General features: G+C 43.1%; 1 protein-coding gene across 1 annotated transcript in view; it reads right to left on the reverse strand.

Annotated features, from left to right (window-relative positions):
- The window catches only part of DGKH (diacylglycerol kinase eta), a 676,008-nt gene that overhangs the window by 112,967 nt on the left and 547,955 nt on the right, over nt 1-15,086 (reverse strand). Inside the window, 5 exon segments of the mRNA XM_030202410.1 lie at nt 3,788-3,813; nt 3,815-3,867; nt 3,870-3,897; nt 4,098-4,155; nt 4,158-4,214. Of these exon segments, the coding sequence (XP_030058270.1) occupies nt 3,788-3,813; nt 3,815-3,867; nt 3,870-3,897; nt 4,098-4,155; nt 4,158-4,214 (222 nt within the window).

Here is a 15,086-nt window from a genome sequence, read left to right on the forward strand (position 1 = left end):
TCACCGGAGTCTGCAAATGCCTCTCTGGTGCTATGTAAGCCACATTGAGCCTACAAATAGTTGGGAAAATGTGGGATACAAATGTAACAAATAAATAAATAAATAAATAAATAAACTCTACATATTTACGTGCATAGTGGGTGTAAAAATGTTATAGAAATGCCCCCATATAGCCTATGGTCCTCATTTTACAAGCCTTGTTCAAGTTTGATATGGGCATAAACTGGCACTTAGACATTTATGTTTATATGGCACAAATAACTAAGTCCCCATTTTATAAAGCCAGGATATGCACATATCAAACTCAAGTAAGTGCAAATGGTGTGGTCTGAGCATGTCTTGGGCGGGAAAAGAACATAGCAAGTTTTTAGATGTTTGTCCTCCAGTTCTTAGATGTTTATCCTCCATTTCAGAAGAGGAATAAACATCTTCACTGTCTTAAAAGATCGACATCGGGAGTAAAACCTGTTACCATGCATGTTTATGATTTGGTAAACAGCTGCTATTGAGCGGCACTCCACTGGAGAAATAAGGGATAATAACCAGCTATGATTCTAAGGCTGCAAAGATAGCTGGTTATTTTGCCACTGCAGAACATAACCAGAAGTAGTAGTAATAATCATTTCTACAGCGCTACTAGACAAATGCAGAGCTGTACACATTATATGAAGGTACTTTCTCTGCCCCTAGTGGGACCTGGGGCAATGGAGGGTTAAGTGACTTGCCCAGGGTCACAAGGGAATCAAATCTAGTTCCCCAGGTTGTCAGGCCACTGCACTAACCATTAGGCTACTTCTCCATAACCGGTTATGTGGTGGCTTTTAACGTGTCAATATTTTTCTAAAATGGATGTTTACGCTGCATGCTCCTAGCACATAAATGATCATTTCTCCTCTATTTTAGAACAAGCTCTATGTCAGCAGATTCTGTTCAAAATACTGATGAAACTTGAGATGCACTGACCTGTACAACTCAATTCCTATGTTAAAGGAAAAGGGGATGGTATTTGATATACCACCTTTCAGTGATTACAATCAAAGCAGTTTACATATATAGGTATTGTACTTATTTTGTACCTGGGGTAATGGAAGGTTAAGTGATTTGCCCAGAGTCACAAGGAGCTACAGTGGGAATTGAACCAGGTTCCCCTGGGTCTCAGGCTGCTGCACATGTCTAAAATGGGGCTGTATGTCTGCATTAGTGTTTGAGGCAGCATTCTTAAGGGTGCGGCTGGGGCAGAATTCTTCACTTGCATGCATACTTTAAAATTTTCAGAAGTATGAATATATTTTATCTCAGAAAAGTTATAGGATTGATATTTTAGGGGCCCTTTTACTAAAACTAGTATGCTGTAATGGACATTAGCATGCGCTATGTATCACGTGGCTCATAGGTATAAAATGGATGTGTGGCATTAAGCGCACCCTAATGGCTGTTAGCAAACTAAGTTTTAGTAAAAGGGACCCTTAATATTTACTCACACCTTTTTCAGTAGTAGCTCAAGGTGAGTTACATTCAGATACACTGGATATTTCTCTGTCCCAGGAGGGCTCACAATCTAAGTTTGTACCTGAGGCAATGGAGGGTTAAGTAACTTGCCCAAGATCACAAGAGCAGCAGTGGGATTTGAACTGGCCACCTCTGGATTGCAAGACTAGTGCTCTAACCACTAGGCCACTCCTCTTAATAGAGTTATGATCCTAAATTTGGGCTCCTTTTACAAAGTGGTGCTACCAATTAGCAGTGTGCAGAATGCAAAGAAGCTCATTCAATTCCCACGGGCTTCTTCGCATTCAGTGCATGCTAGTTGGTAGCATCGCTTTGTAAAAGGAGTACTTTGAGAGTTATGGTCATAAATTGACCTCCTTGAAAATTTACTAGGGCCAAGTGTCTAAATTTATACCCAAAATTTCACCAAATTCCTAAATTTAGGGAGCATAAAAAGTGAATGGCAGCAGGGTGGATTTGGGGGAGAGGGGAATAAACTTCGGAGCGTACCACTGATTTTCAGCACTGGGATCATAAATCTTGGCAAATGATTGATAGTCCTAAATTTATTGGCATAACTTTTAAACTCTTAAATTAAGTTGAATTTTCTGCTGAAGACTTGGGCACCTAAATTGGGTGAAAACAGTGTGCAAATTGAGAAGCCCAACTTCGGACCTCAGCTGTATTGGAATATCGGGGGCCTAAGAGCACCAAATAGCAGGTGTAAGAATGTATGCACAGTTTCCTGGGATACTTTTCAAAGCAAAAGTACACATATACTTTCAGCTACGTCCATATAGTTAAATGAATACACGTAAAACTATTCCCATAATCTGCTGAACCAAAAGACAGAAAATACTGCAAAGAAGCCTTTAAGGAACTGATGTAGAGGAGCATTTTCGATATGACATCTAAGTCTGATTTTGGACTTTTTGCACAAAATGTCCAAAATCCAAATAGGAAAGATGATCATTTTCAAAAAAGAAAAATGTCTATCTTAACATACTGTTTCAAAAAAGGTTTTGTGGTTTGGACTTTTTTTTTGGTCCATTAAAAAACAAAAAAACAAAAACCCCAAATAAGTGCAAAATGTACAGATTCATGACATTGGGATGTAGGAGGAGCCAGCATTTTTAGTAGATGTCCCCCAACATCCCCAGGAGAACAATGGGGCACCCTAGAGGGCACTGATTGTGCACGTCATGAAAAGCTTCCAGGTACACAGTCTCACCTTGGCTCCCTTATCTTGTCCCCTGAGCCACTCCAAAACCCACTACCCCACACTGTACACCACTACAATAGCCCTTATGGGTTAAGGGGGTACCTATTATGTGGGTACAGTAGGGTTTTAGTGACCATGGAGGGGGTCTCAGTTTCCACCACATGTGTGACAGGCAGATGGGAGATACATATATCCAGGGGACTTGATTGCTGCTCTAATAGACCTGACTTTAATATCTGCAGCTGTCATAGAGGCTGGTAAGTCATATTTTTATTACACTTTTTGGTGTGGTGAGAGGGGATCAGTGACCACTGGTGGGGTATGGGGGGGGGGGGTCACCCCTGATTCCAACCAGTGGTCACACTGGTCACGTAAGGGCACCTTTTGTGCTTATTCATTCTGAAAACAGGGTCTAGACCAAACACGTGCTTGACGTTTTGTTTGTTTCCATTATGGCTCGTAAAACGCCCAAGGTTAGGCACACCCTAATCCCCCTTTGAAACACCCCAGATACGCCTCTTTGTAATCTGAATAGGCATTTTCTAACGTGACTTCATAGAAAACAATACCTATCAATAGGTTTCGAAAATACTGATTTGGACGTTTTTGTGAGAAAAACATCCAAATGCTACTTAGCCACTTTTAAACGTTTTTTTTCTTTTTGAAAATTAGCCCAATAGTAGAGTAGAAGAGTAGCCTAACGGTTAATGCAGTGGGCTGAGACCTGGGAACTGGGTTGATTTCATTGTGGCTACCTTGGAACATTGGCAAGTCAGTTAAGGCTCCTTTACAAGGCAGCTTACTGGTTAGCGTGCACTGAATATGAAGACGCCTATTCAATTCCATGAGCTTCTTCACATTCAACGCACACTAATCGGTAGTGCCACTTTGTGAAAGAGCCCTTAATTCTCCATTGCCCCAAGTACAAAATTTAGATGTAGCTCACCTAGGGACAAGAGAAAGTACGTGATATACTATGAAACTGCTTTGATTGTTCCACAGAAAAGCAGTAGATCAAGAATCTAATAAAATAAACTATAAAACTGCTCAGTACTGTCCTGAATATGAGGTTTATACCTGCATTCTCAGGATGCTCCTCACGTATTGGTGAACTCCAAAGAAATCTTTGCATCTATCCAACTTCCAAAGTAGTTAGTTCATGAACACATTTTTCCGAATAGCCTTCTCTGATTGAAGACAAAAGTTTGAAGGTACAATATTACTATTTTAAAGACAGCAGCATAGGTTATCTAAATCATTTCCGTTGTTACAAGCATGTGGAAATTACATAGTTTTGGCCTTCTTTTAATTCAAGCAATTAATGCCTTATGGGAGTTGTAAAAAGAAAACTGAATTGCATTTAGAAAATGTGAAAAAGTCCTCTTACAGTGCATCTGGATCTGGATCGATTGAAGGTGTAGCACCAAAGGGATCAATATTTGCAACAACATTTTGCTGATAATAGAACTTCCTGCTATTGAGGCAGCCCAGTCTGCTCTAAGACCTAATGGGGAGAGAAGGACACACATTAACTGCCACGTCATGCGTGCCAGATTTAAAAACAGCATACATAAGTGCTCAATAAATTACAATCAAATAATAACCAAATAACATTTAGCTAACTGGATTTACTAGCAATAGTTATTTGGATTACTACAAATAATAGCATTTAAGTTGAAGTTTATTATACCTGCTAATTTCCTTTCCTTGATTCCTGCTAGACCACCCAGACCAATGGGTTTGCTATTCAGGTATACTCCATGATCTATGTCTAATGGTTGAATTCATCCAGTCCTACTTACAGCATATGGTGGAGGTACACTGAGATATGCCCGAATCCAGGAATTTTGGCAACAGTTTAGCCCAATGCAAGAGGGCAAAAGCCATGTAGTCCTGCAGATAGAGACCTGGATCAGACTGCCAAAGAGGCAAAGACCTGTTTTAGGAGCTGGTCCACCTTCCTGTCATGAGCATCCTTTACAGCAGATCTCCCTTCAACCAGGGATGGTCATCTCTTGGTCACTGTTGTGACCAGGGCATCCACATTTGGACTAAGAAAACTTGTCAAGCTCCTCACGCAGCAATGGTTAAAGCCTGCCAGGAGCCTTGCGCCCCAGGAAGATCTCAGATGCCTCCATTCCATCAGGATCATATGGGCAAGAGCCACATGAAGGGGACAGGCCTTCAACAGCCTCTTGAGACCCTCCAAAAAGGTGTCCCTAAGGGGTCCTCTTGGGTCAGTGACAAGATCCACAGAACTGTGGTCAGCAAATCTATAAGCTCTTTCAGTCTAAATAACTAGACAACTGTGGAATCCTCTTCCTCAGCTCTTGGGATCATCTTCCTCTAGCCCCCATGCAACTTCTCCTGGGGACTCAGGTGGAAGAAGAACTTCCTTAGGGTCCGAGGAATCACAGAACTGCAGTTGCTTAGAATCGTGGACAGGATCCCAGGGGAACTGAAAATTCCTGGGGCTGATCACCAGCTAAGGCCTACTTGAAGCATTTGGTAATGGCTATCAATCATTCTTGCCCTAAGGCCCCCAGGGACTCCACTATGGGATCCATAAGAACAGCCATAATGGGTCAGACCAATGGTCCATCTAGCCCGGTATCCTGCTTCCAACGGTGGCCAAGCCAGGTCACAAATTCCTGGAAGGATCCCAAATAATAGCAAGAATCCATGCTACCAATCCCAAGGCAAGCAATGGCTTCCCCCACGTCTATCTCAATAGCAAGCTATGGACCTTTCCTCCAGGAACGTGTCCAAACACAGATATGCTAACCGCTGTAACCATATCCTCTGGCAGTGAGTTCCAGAGCTTAACTATTCATTGAGTGAAAAAATATTTCCTCCTATTTGTTTTAAAAGTATTACCATGTAACTTCATTGAGACAAGGCTTCAACACGGTATACAATAAAGTAATCTCACAATTGCAGTAAGCACTTCATACACAAGTATAACAACATATAAGGATATCTAAAAATGTTTTCAACTATTTACGTGAATTTTAAGTAATTCTGCTCTAACCGGATAATTGCAGGGAGAAAATTCCAGACAGGTATAATAATAGAACAGAAAAAATAGTGTTAATATTCTCAAGAATTACATTTGTGCTAAAAGGGGGGGGGAGGGGGACGACAAAGAATAAGCTATTCACATAATCCTGACAGAATGACCAAACAAGGTTTTAGAAATCATATTTATCAATAATTGTAAGTAGATGCCATATATGATCTGAAATAGTAAGCAAAGTGCTTTAAACATGATACGTTCAGCTACGGGGAAGCCAATGTAACTTTACCATAATCTCTGAAACCCTTGAGAATTTACTCACTTTAAAGATTAAACTCAAAGAAGTATTCAGTTGATAGCATCAATCATTTATCATTTGCCTGTAATAATTTTTTCTAGCTTCTGCTACATATCTTTTATAATGCCTAAAAGCAGATTTCCAAGTCATTGTTGTTAGTTTGCGCCATCGCCTCTCGTGTCTACGACAATACAGTTGTAATAATTTAGAGGGTCTTTTACTAAGGCGCGCTCATGTTTTTGGAGCGTGCTAAAATTTGTGGGTGCGCTAAATGTTAGAGACGCTAATGCATTCCTATGGGCATCTCTAACATTTAGCGCACGCTAAAACGTGAGCATGCCTTGGTAAAAGACGCCCTTAAGATCTAAATTAAACCAAGGTGAGTTTCTATGAGCTTTCCCTTTCTTAGATATCACAGGAGAATTTTATCCAGAACAGAAAGAGAATCTAGGTCCCAACCTCTGGTCAAAATCACCTTAGAAACCTGCTTTACAATAGGCCTGTCTAAACATACATTCAATGAAAATTCTAACTGAAAATGGTCTGACCAGGGGATAGAAGACTATACACATGCATCAGTCAAGTGTGATGGATTACAAGCAAGAAAATCAAGAGTATATCCCTTTTCATGTGTAGGTCCACCTTCCATTAAAGTCAAGCCACATGACTGTAAAAAAAACCCCTTTAAAATCCAAAGTATTAAAATCATTTATGCCTTCTAAATGTTTAAATCACCCACAACAATTAGTCTTGGAACTGACATGAAGCTTAAGCAATAATGTCATGCAATTCCTGTTCTGATTTAATCCAAGAACCGGGGGGGACGATAAATAAGAAGAATGCCTAAAACATTAGAGCTTATATCATTGGAACCATTACAAAGATCATCCTGAAATTAACATAACATAAATTCTAAACCAGGAGATATTCCAGAAGATACAAGGGTTAATTAAAAAAATGTCTTAAATTATCACTAAGCCACCCTCTTTTGTATCTTTCCTGGTTGAATAAAGTATATAAGAACCAACTAGACAAAGATGAGAATAGAACTATTTTTCTCAGATAATCAAGGTCTCTGAAATGAACATAAAACCCAGATCTGAGGCAGCCAAGAGATCCTGTAGGAAAAGAATCTTGTTATTCACAGATCTGGCATTTACACAGAAAGCAGAGACAAGAGATAATAAACAATGTTCAAACAAAGTATGAGCCAAGGGAAGAGATTTGAAATTATTATTAACCTACTACTAATACTTATCATTTCTAAAGTGCTACTAGACGTACGCAGCGCTGTACACTTGAACATGAAGAGACAGTCCCTGCTCGACAGAGCTTACAATCTAATTAGGACAGACAAACAGGAGAAATAAGAGATAAGGGAATATTAAAGTGAGGATGATAAAATAAGGGTTCTGAACAAGCGAATAAGGGTTAAGAGTTAAAAGCAGCATCAAAAAGGTGGGCTTTTAGCTTAGATTTGAAGACGGCCAGAGATGGAGCTTGACATACCGGCTCAGGAAGTCTATTCCAGGCATATGGTGCAGCAAGATAAAAGGAACGGAGTCTGGAGTTAGCAGTGGAGGAGAAGGGTGCAGATAAGAGAGGTGTACCCAGTGAACGGAGTTCCCGGGGAGGAATGTGGGGAGAGATGAGATTGGAGAGTTACTGAGGAGCTGCAGAGTGAATGCACTTCTAGGTCAATAAGAGGAGTTTGAACTGTATGCAGAAAACGGATAGGAAGACAGTGAGTGACTTGAGGAGAGGGCTAATATTAACCATATGATCCCTAGTAAGCCTCTTAGTAAGTTCCAACTTTACCGTACTCAAAGCCAGTGCACAAAAGCACGCACCTGCCCCTTAGGCTGTGTGCTGAGTGATGGGGCACTGTAGGAAAATCTCCACGGCATCTGATGTGGCCTCTAATGGGCAGAGCTTGCTCCCACGCCCAGCGCACACAGATTTGTAGACTTCTATTGTATTCCCCCCCCCCCCATCTCTTTTCTAAGCTGAAGAGCCCTAACTTATTTAGCCTTTCCTCCTATGAGAGGAGTTCCATCCCCTTTATCATTTTGATCACCCTTCTTTGAACCTTTTCTAATTCCGCTACATCTTTTTTGAGGTACGTTGACCAGAATTGTACGCGATACTCAAAGTGAAGTCTCACATGGAGCGATACAGAGGCATTATGATATTCTTTGTTTTATTCTCTATTCTTCTCCTAATAATTCCTAGCCTCCTCGTTGCTTTTTTGGCCGCCGTCGCACACTGGGCAGAAGATTTCAGTGCATTGTCTATGATGACACCTAGAACTTTTTCTTGGGTGCTGACTCCTAAGGTAGTCCCTAACATCAAGTAACTATGATTTGGATTATTCTTCCCAATGTGCACCTGTTGGGTGTTCCCCAGACCCCACCACCTGTATGGGGTGGCCTGGGGACTCCTCCATGCCCACTTTGGGTATGCCAGCCCCACCATACAGCACATCACTGAGGCGAGAAGATAAGATATCCACAGTTCCTGACAAAGACAGCAGAACCCATGGCTGGCATAGCAGCATCAAGGAAAGGCCCATCTTCAGTATGCTCCACCACCAGGAGACTTTCTAGGACCAGGAAAGTTGAAATTGAACTCTCACTGCACTCGAGGCAGGAGGAGCCAGCAAAAGTGCTCTGCTGCCACAGGCCAAACATTTACACCTGCCCAGAATCCCTGATGACTCAGGCTACATGAGACCCTTTCTCGCCACACCTGGGATCTATCCAGGACCTTACTTGAGGCTCCCAAGTCTTCCTGCCACCTGTTCTGACCAGTGGTGTACCTCTTTGCCCCATGGTGTTTCTCAGTGTGTTTCTTCTTCTTCTTCTTTTTTTTTTTGGGAAGAACTTTATTGCCCTAACAAGAATAGGGGAGCTGAAGGGTCACTAAGGAGTGGTAAGGAAAAGAATCTTACTCCCCCGCTGGCAGGGGCCATATAAGAATATATCAAAGAACATCACACCAAGCACGTGCCCATGGGCTCTGGCAAGGGGGTTTGGAGGACCAAACACCTACCCCTCTAGGCTCCATGAGGGAAAGGACTGCCTCCAGAAGTCTGGCACAGGAATTATGACTGAGTCTTCTACACAGCAGCATATAACACTGCCACTATGTCATAAGGCCACCCCATAATCATTGCAAAGCCAAGTTCCTGCACAAACTTCCCTGCATTGTACTGTTTTACAGAGCCCCCTCAGGCTTCCATATCAGCTAAAAGTATTAAAAAAAAAAACTCCAGCAGTGGAGAAGGACTGGTATATGTGACAGATCTTTTTGCCATCTTTGCAGCTAAGCAACATTGGTTCTCCAAGAGCCAGCAGGATCACTAGTCACATGTGTAGGAATTCATAGCTAAGGGTTCTCTCCAACAATAAGAGGTAAAAACAACAACACAGCCAACAGGCAAGATAAACATGTTTTATAAGTACAACTACTGCGTATGTCTAGTAGTGCTATAGAAATAATAAGTAGTAGTAGTAGTGTTTTTACTTTTTTTAAAAAAGCATTTTCTATGGAACATTTGGTGGAGCTGCTGGCCAAGATGGCCGCTACATGCTAAGCTCCAGCAGCCCTTTCTCACTAAAGCCCACTTACCAGCTACCCGCCAATGAAAACAGACTCAGCAAAGGCTGCTGAAGGGCTCTGGGTCGAGCAGATTCCCTGGAAAGCTTCTTCGACTCCCCTTGGCAGTATAACACTGAGAAGCCCCTGCAGGGGCCAGCAGAGACTTGGACTCTTCCCTGGGAGAGTGCTGACGGTTGGGGCTCTATTGACAGCTGTAACTCGTGAGTGGAGTGTGGTAAGCAGGACCGGCTGGCTTAGGTGGCAGAGAGCAAGCGCAGGTGCGACTCTGGTGGAAAGCGGAGGCAGCAGGAGACCAAAAGATGTGTGGCGATCAGCAGCAGTGCCAAGCCATCTTGCTGGTTACCCTGCAAGGGACACGCGTGGAGGAGAATGCCGCTCCAGGCATCGAATGGTGTCTGTGTTACCCTTGCTGTGCACAGGCCGAGTTGAATCACAGTTTTGATGATCTGCTGGACCCCATCCGAGGGAGCTTACTCAGCAGTCGAGAGTTGCTGCCCTTAATTGCAAACCACAGTGCCTATACCCAGCCACCTTGTAGCTTCCCCTCCTGAACATTTTGGATATCTTTGTTGGCAACATACTCCGGGGGTAATCTCCAGTCACTACCACCTAAACCACTACCAGCTGCAAGTCCACTGATCTCTTTGTAATCGGGGACAATAGTTCCTCATCAAATTAGCTGCATTTTTACTTTCATTTCTGCGTGTTACCAGTGGAGCTCTCGGGTCCTCTATACCTGTGGTTCTCAGCCCATGAGTTTGCTTATAGAATGCTCACTTTTCATCTTTCAAACTGGTTCCTGCAGACAGTTATCACTGTCATCCTACGGTGGTGCCTCAGCGAGCTGAAAGTCTCAGCCCCCCCTTACCAGTGCTTGATCATTTATTGTTACCTTTTGGGCTGAACAGTGCCATAGCATTTAAGGTGCTCAAAAAAGACAAGGAGAAGGGTCAAGGTGGGTATTCTAAAATGGCTGAACAAAGCACTCCTCCCTCTCCTACATCAGGCTCTGAGTTGACGGCTGAAATTGCAGCGGGAGTATGCCTGGCCGTGCAGCACACCATGGGGAGACAGCTGCAAAAAATTCTTGACAAGCTGGATGGTACGGAGAGTCATTTCACAACTCTGCCGAAAGACCTCCAGCAAAGAGTGGGAGACATGGAGACATCTGCACAGGAATCTTCATCAGAACTCAAGTGTTTGCAGGGAAAGGTGCCTACTTGCGCTTAGTGGGCTCACCTGAATCAGTCTTGGAAGCTGAACTACATGGATTCTTAGAGGCCTGGTTTCCTAGAATCCTGCAACATCAAAGAACGGCCAGTCCTCTGAGAATTGAGCGAGCACACCGTTTGGGGCCTAAAGACTGACCATGGGATGCTCCCGAGTTGTGATCCTTAAACTTCTTAATTACCATCATAAAGTGAAGATCTTGTCTGTTATCAGGGGTAGTAAAACTTTTGGAGAATGAAGGACATAATATTCTCTGTTTTCAGGATTACTCACCTGAAGTCTTGCTCTATTGCAAACAGTTTGCTCCTTTGTGCGGCTGCCTTCATAAATTACAAGTGCGTTTTAATTTGCCGCATCCAGCTAGATTACATGTGTACCATAATGATGCCCCATAGTTTTATGATACAGTAGTGGCGGTTCAAGTCTTGGTGGACCAATAGGAGCGAGACAAGCTTAGTCCATCCACATGAATTGCTTTTAATCTCAGATCTCCTGTTGGAACCTTAGTAGACCCAGCGTACTGAGACAGTGCACTAATACATGAGGGTTTTATATGTCCAACAACAAGTGTAGTATCTATTGGTTTGGATTTCTACTCTAGATGATTTGACCAAGCCCTGATATGACAGAGTGTTTGTAGTTCATCTTGTTTGATAGAGTAGGGTGGGTAGCTCTGCAGTTATTCTTCTTTATAATGTTGAGGGGCAAGTGGGAAGGGGCACGGAAGTCAAGCGCCTAAAGGTGCCCTTTAGGAGAGGGAGTTTGGGGGGGATGAGTGGGAGAGGGGAGAGCAAAGTTGGCAAAGGCAGGGGTTCTTGGTGAGGAGATAGAGGTTTTGGGGGACGAGTGGGAGAAAGTTGGCAAAGGCAGGGGTTCCTGGTATGGCTGGTGAGTGGTTCTGCAATCACTGTTGGCTTGGTTAGAGTGGCAAGGTTACTGGCTGGGATGTCCCCATAGCTCCTTTACAGCAGTTCTCATGTCTATGCAACTTATGGTATCTGCAGTCACGTAATGCCTTTTACTATAATGTCCTGGAATGTTGGTGGTATATCATCAACAGGTAAACGTCAAAAAATACTCCAGGCATTGAATCAAAAGAAGGTGACTATTGCCCTCCTGCGGGAAACCCACCTGGATGCTAAAGAACACCTGAAATTATGCTACTGGTGGGTAGGTGCTTACTTTGAATCTACCTCTCGAGACAAAAAGGCTGGAGTTATCATATTAATCAGGAACGGCATCCAAGTTACTACACAAAGTTAATCATGATGATGCTTATGCTGGTAAATTTGTGATAGTACACTTTACTATTGAGCACCAACCACTGCTTCTTTGCAATGTGAGGAGTGTATTTCTCTAGCATTCATCAAAATTAATTGATTTTGACAGGTGACACGCACAAGTCTGGGTTTTCAGCCAATCAGAAGTGAGGACATGCCCAAGCCATGCCCACTCCCCATCCCTCCCCCTTGGATGATGTCACCAAATATGCCATTTGACCCTGCCCAAGCCCCACCCCTTTTCCATAAACTCACACCTTGTCCTGTCCCAAACACAACTCTCTTTTGTATAGCCCCACCCCTTTTGGTGCCAGCTCAGGAAGTGATAGTGTAGCCACACTCTTTTCAAGCTGGCGGTCACTACTGTATGCATCACATCACTTCCTGTTTCTACTACTAGTTGCCATCTTGGATGGGGTCATGTGATGGGAAGTGACATAAAAAAACTGCCCCCTACTGCCTCGGTGGAACTTAGTCCTGTGTGTGCACCTTAACCTTTTTTTTCTCACAGGAAAGAAAATAGACATTTTTGTTTTCTTTTGCTTATAATTTTTTTCTTTCAAAAGGATACCTTGTGCTTACTTTAAAAATTTGTCTTCACTTTTTTCTCACGAGAAAGAAAATAGGCATTTGTTTTCTTTTAAAAGGATACCTTGTCCTTACTTTTAAAACTGTTTTTACTGAATGACAGCTGTTTTAAATTTTAAAACAAAAAGAATAGACCGACCCTCCTCCTCCTCTTTGCTTTTAGCTTACATAAGAATGCAAGAGCTGGCCCACCTCCTGTTTTCAAGAGACAACTGTGTGAGATCATGCCCTAAATGGCTGAAGTGAGACAGAAAAAATTCCAGGGGGTTGCTTGTGTAACAGCCAAGCCACTTCAAAAGGAAATCCCCTTTTCTAACTCATCTCTCAAAGCACAGCGCTGCTGCTGTGTGCCTCCCCTCCTCCCTCCCTCCTAGCTAGCAACAAAACTTACAGGGATAATCACAGCTCTATCATAAGACAGATGAACTTAAAAAGTTACAGACAAGCCAACTTTTTTTTTCTTTTCAATATTTTTATTTTAAATGAAAAATAAATGCTTTTCTGCTTAGAGCCAGGATTCCATGTATTTAGTTTGATTTTGCAGACAGAACGAAAGGTGGGAGTCTGGGGGGATGCATAAAGTGACATTTTTTTCCTTTCGAACTGCTGAGAAAGGGGGAAAACAATACCTATGGAAAAGCATGCCATTCCACTTTATTAATTTAAAATAAAAGCGTTGAAAAGAAAAAAAATGTGGCTTCTCTGTAACTTTTTAAATTCATCTGTCTTTTGGTAGAGTTGTGATTCTGTCTGTAAGTTTTTGTTGCTAGCTAGGAGGGAGGGAGAGGGGAGGGGAGGGGAGGGGAAGGCACAAAGCAGCAGCACTCTGCCTTGAGAGATGAGTTACAAAAGGAGATTTCCTCTTGAAGTGGCTCGGCTCTTACACAAGCAACCCCCTGGCATTTTCTCTGTCTTACTTCAGCCATTTAGGGCACAATCTTACACAGCTGTCTCTTGAAAACAGGAGGGGGGCCAGCTCTTGCATTCTTATGTAAGCTAAAAGAGGAGAAAGAGGATCAGTCTATTCTTTTTGTTTTAAAACCTAAAACAGCTGTCATTCAGTAAAAACAGTTTTAAAAGTAAGCACAAGGTATCCCTTTGAAAGAAAACAAATGCATATTTTCTTTCCTGTAAGGAAAAAAGTGAAGGAACAGCTTTAAAATTAAGCACAAGGTATCCTTTTGAAAGAAAAAAATTATAAGAAAAAGGAAAAAAAAAGTAAATTTTCTTTCCTGTAAGAAATAAAAAGGTTAAGGTGTGCATTCATGACTAAATTCCGCCAAGGCTTTAGGGGGTGGTCTCAGGGTTTTTTGATGTAATCTCCCGTCACATGACCCCATCCAAGAGGGTGGCTAGTAGTAGAAACATGAAGCATATAGTAGTGGCTGCCATCGCCATCTTGAAAAAGGGGCATCACTATCAGGCTTATTTTCGAAAGAGAAGGGCGCCCATCTTCAGACACAAATCGGGAAATGGGTGTCCTCTCAGGGTCGCCCAAATCGGCATAATCAAAAGCCGATTTTGGGCGTCCTGAACTGCTTCCTGTCGCGGGGATGACTAAAGTTCACGGGGGCGTGTCGGCATCGAGGTGAAGGCAGGACTGGGGCGTGATTAAGAGATGGGCATCCTCAGTCGATAATGGAAAAAAGAAGGGCGTCCCTGACGAGCACTTGGCTGACTTTACTTGGTCCATTTTTTCTTGCGACCAAACTGTGAAAAAGTGCCTGAACTGATCAGATGACCACCGGAGGGTATCGGGGATGACCTCCCCTTACTCCCCCAGTGGTCACCAACCCCCCCCCCCTAAAAAAAAACTAAAACATTTTTTTGCCAGCCTCTATGCCAGCCTCAAATGTCATACCCAACTCCATGACAGCAGTATGCAGGTCCCTGAAGCAGTTTTGGTGGGTGCAGTGCATTTCAGGCAGGCGGACCGAGGCCCATCCCCCCTACCTATTACACTTGTGGTGATAATGTGAGCCCTCCAAAACCCACCCGAAACCCACTATACCCAAATGTAGGTGCCCCCCTTCACCCATAAAGGCTATGGTAGTGGTGTACAGTGGTGGGGAGTGGGTTTTGGGGGGCTCAGCACACAAGGTAAGGGAGCTATGCACATGGGAGCAATTTCTGAAGTCCACTGCAGTGCCCCCTAGGGTGCCCGGTTGGTGTCCTGCTGTGTCAGAGGGACCAGTGCACTACGAATGCTGGCTCCTCCCATGACCAAAGGGCTTGGATTTGGTCATTGTTGAGATGGGCATCCTCGGTTTCCATTATGGCTGAAAACCGGGGACGACCATCTCTAAGGTTGACCATCTCAACATTTAGGTCGACCATCTCTAA

The sequence above is a fragment of the Microcaecilia unicolor genome, chromosome 4, assembly GCF_901765095.1.
Source record: "Microcaecilia unicolor chromosome 4, aMicUni1.1, whole genome shotgun sequence".
Classification (NCBI taxonomy): Eukaryota; Metazoa; Chordata; class Amphibia; order Gymnophiona; family Siphonopidae; genus Microcaecilia; species Microcaecilia unicolor.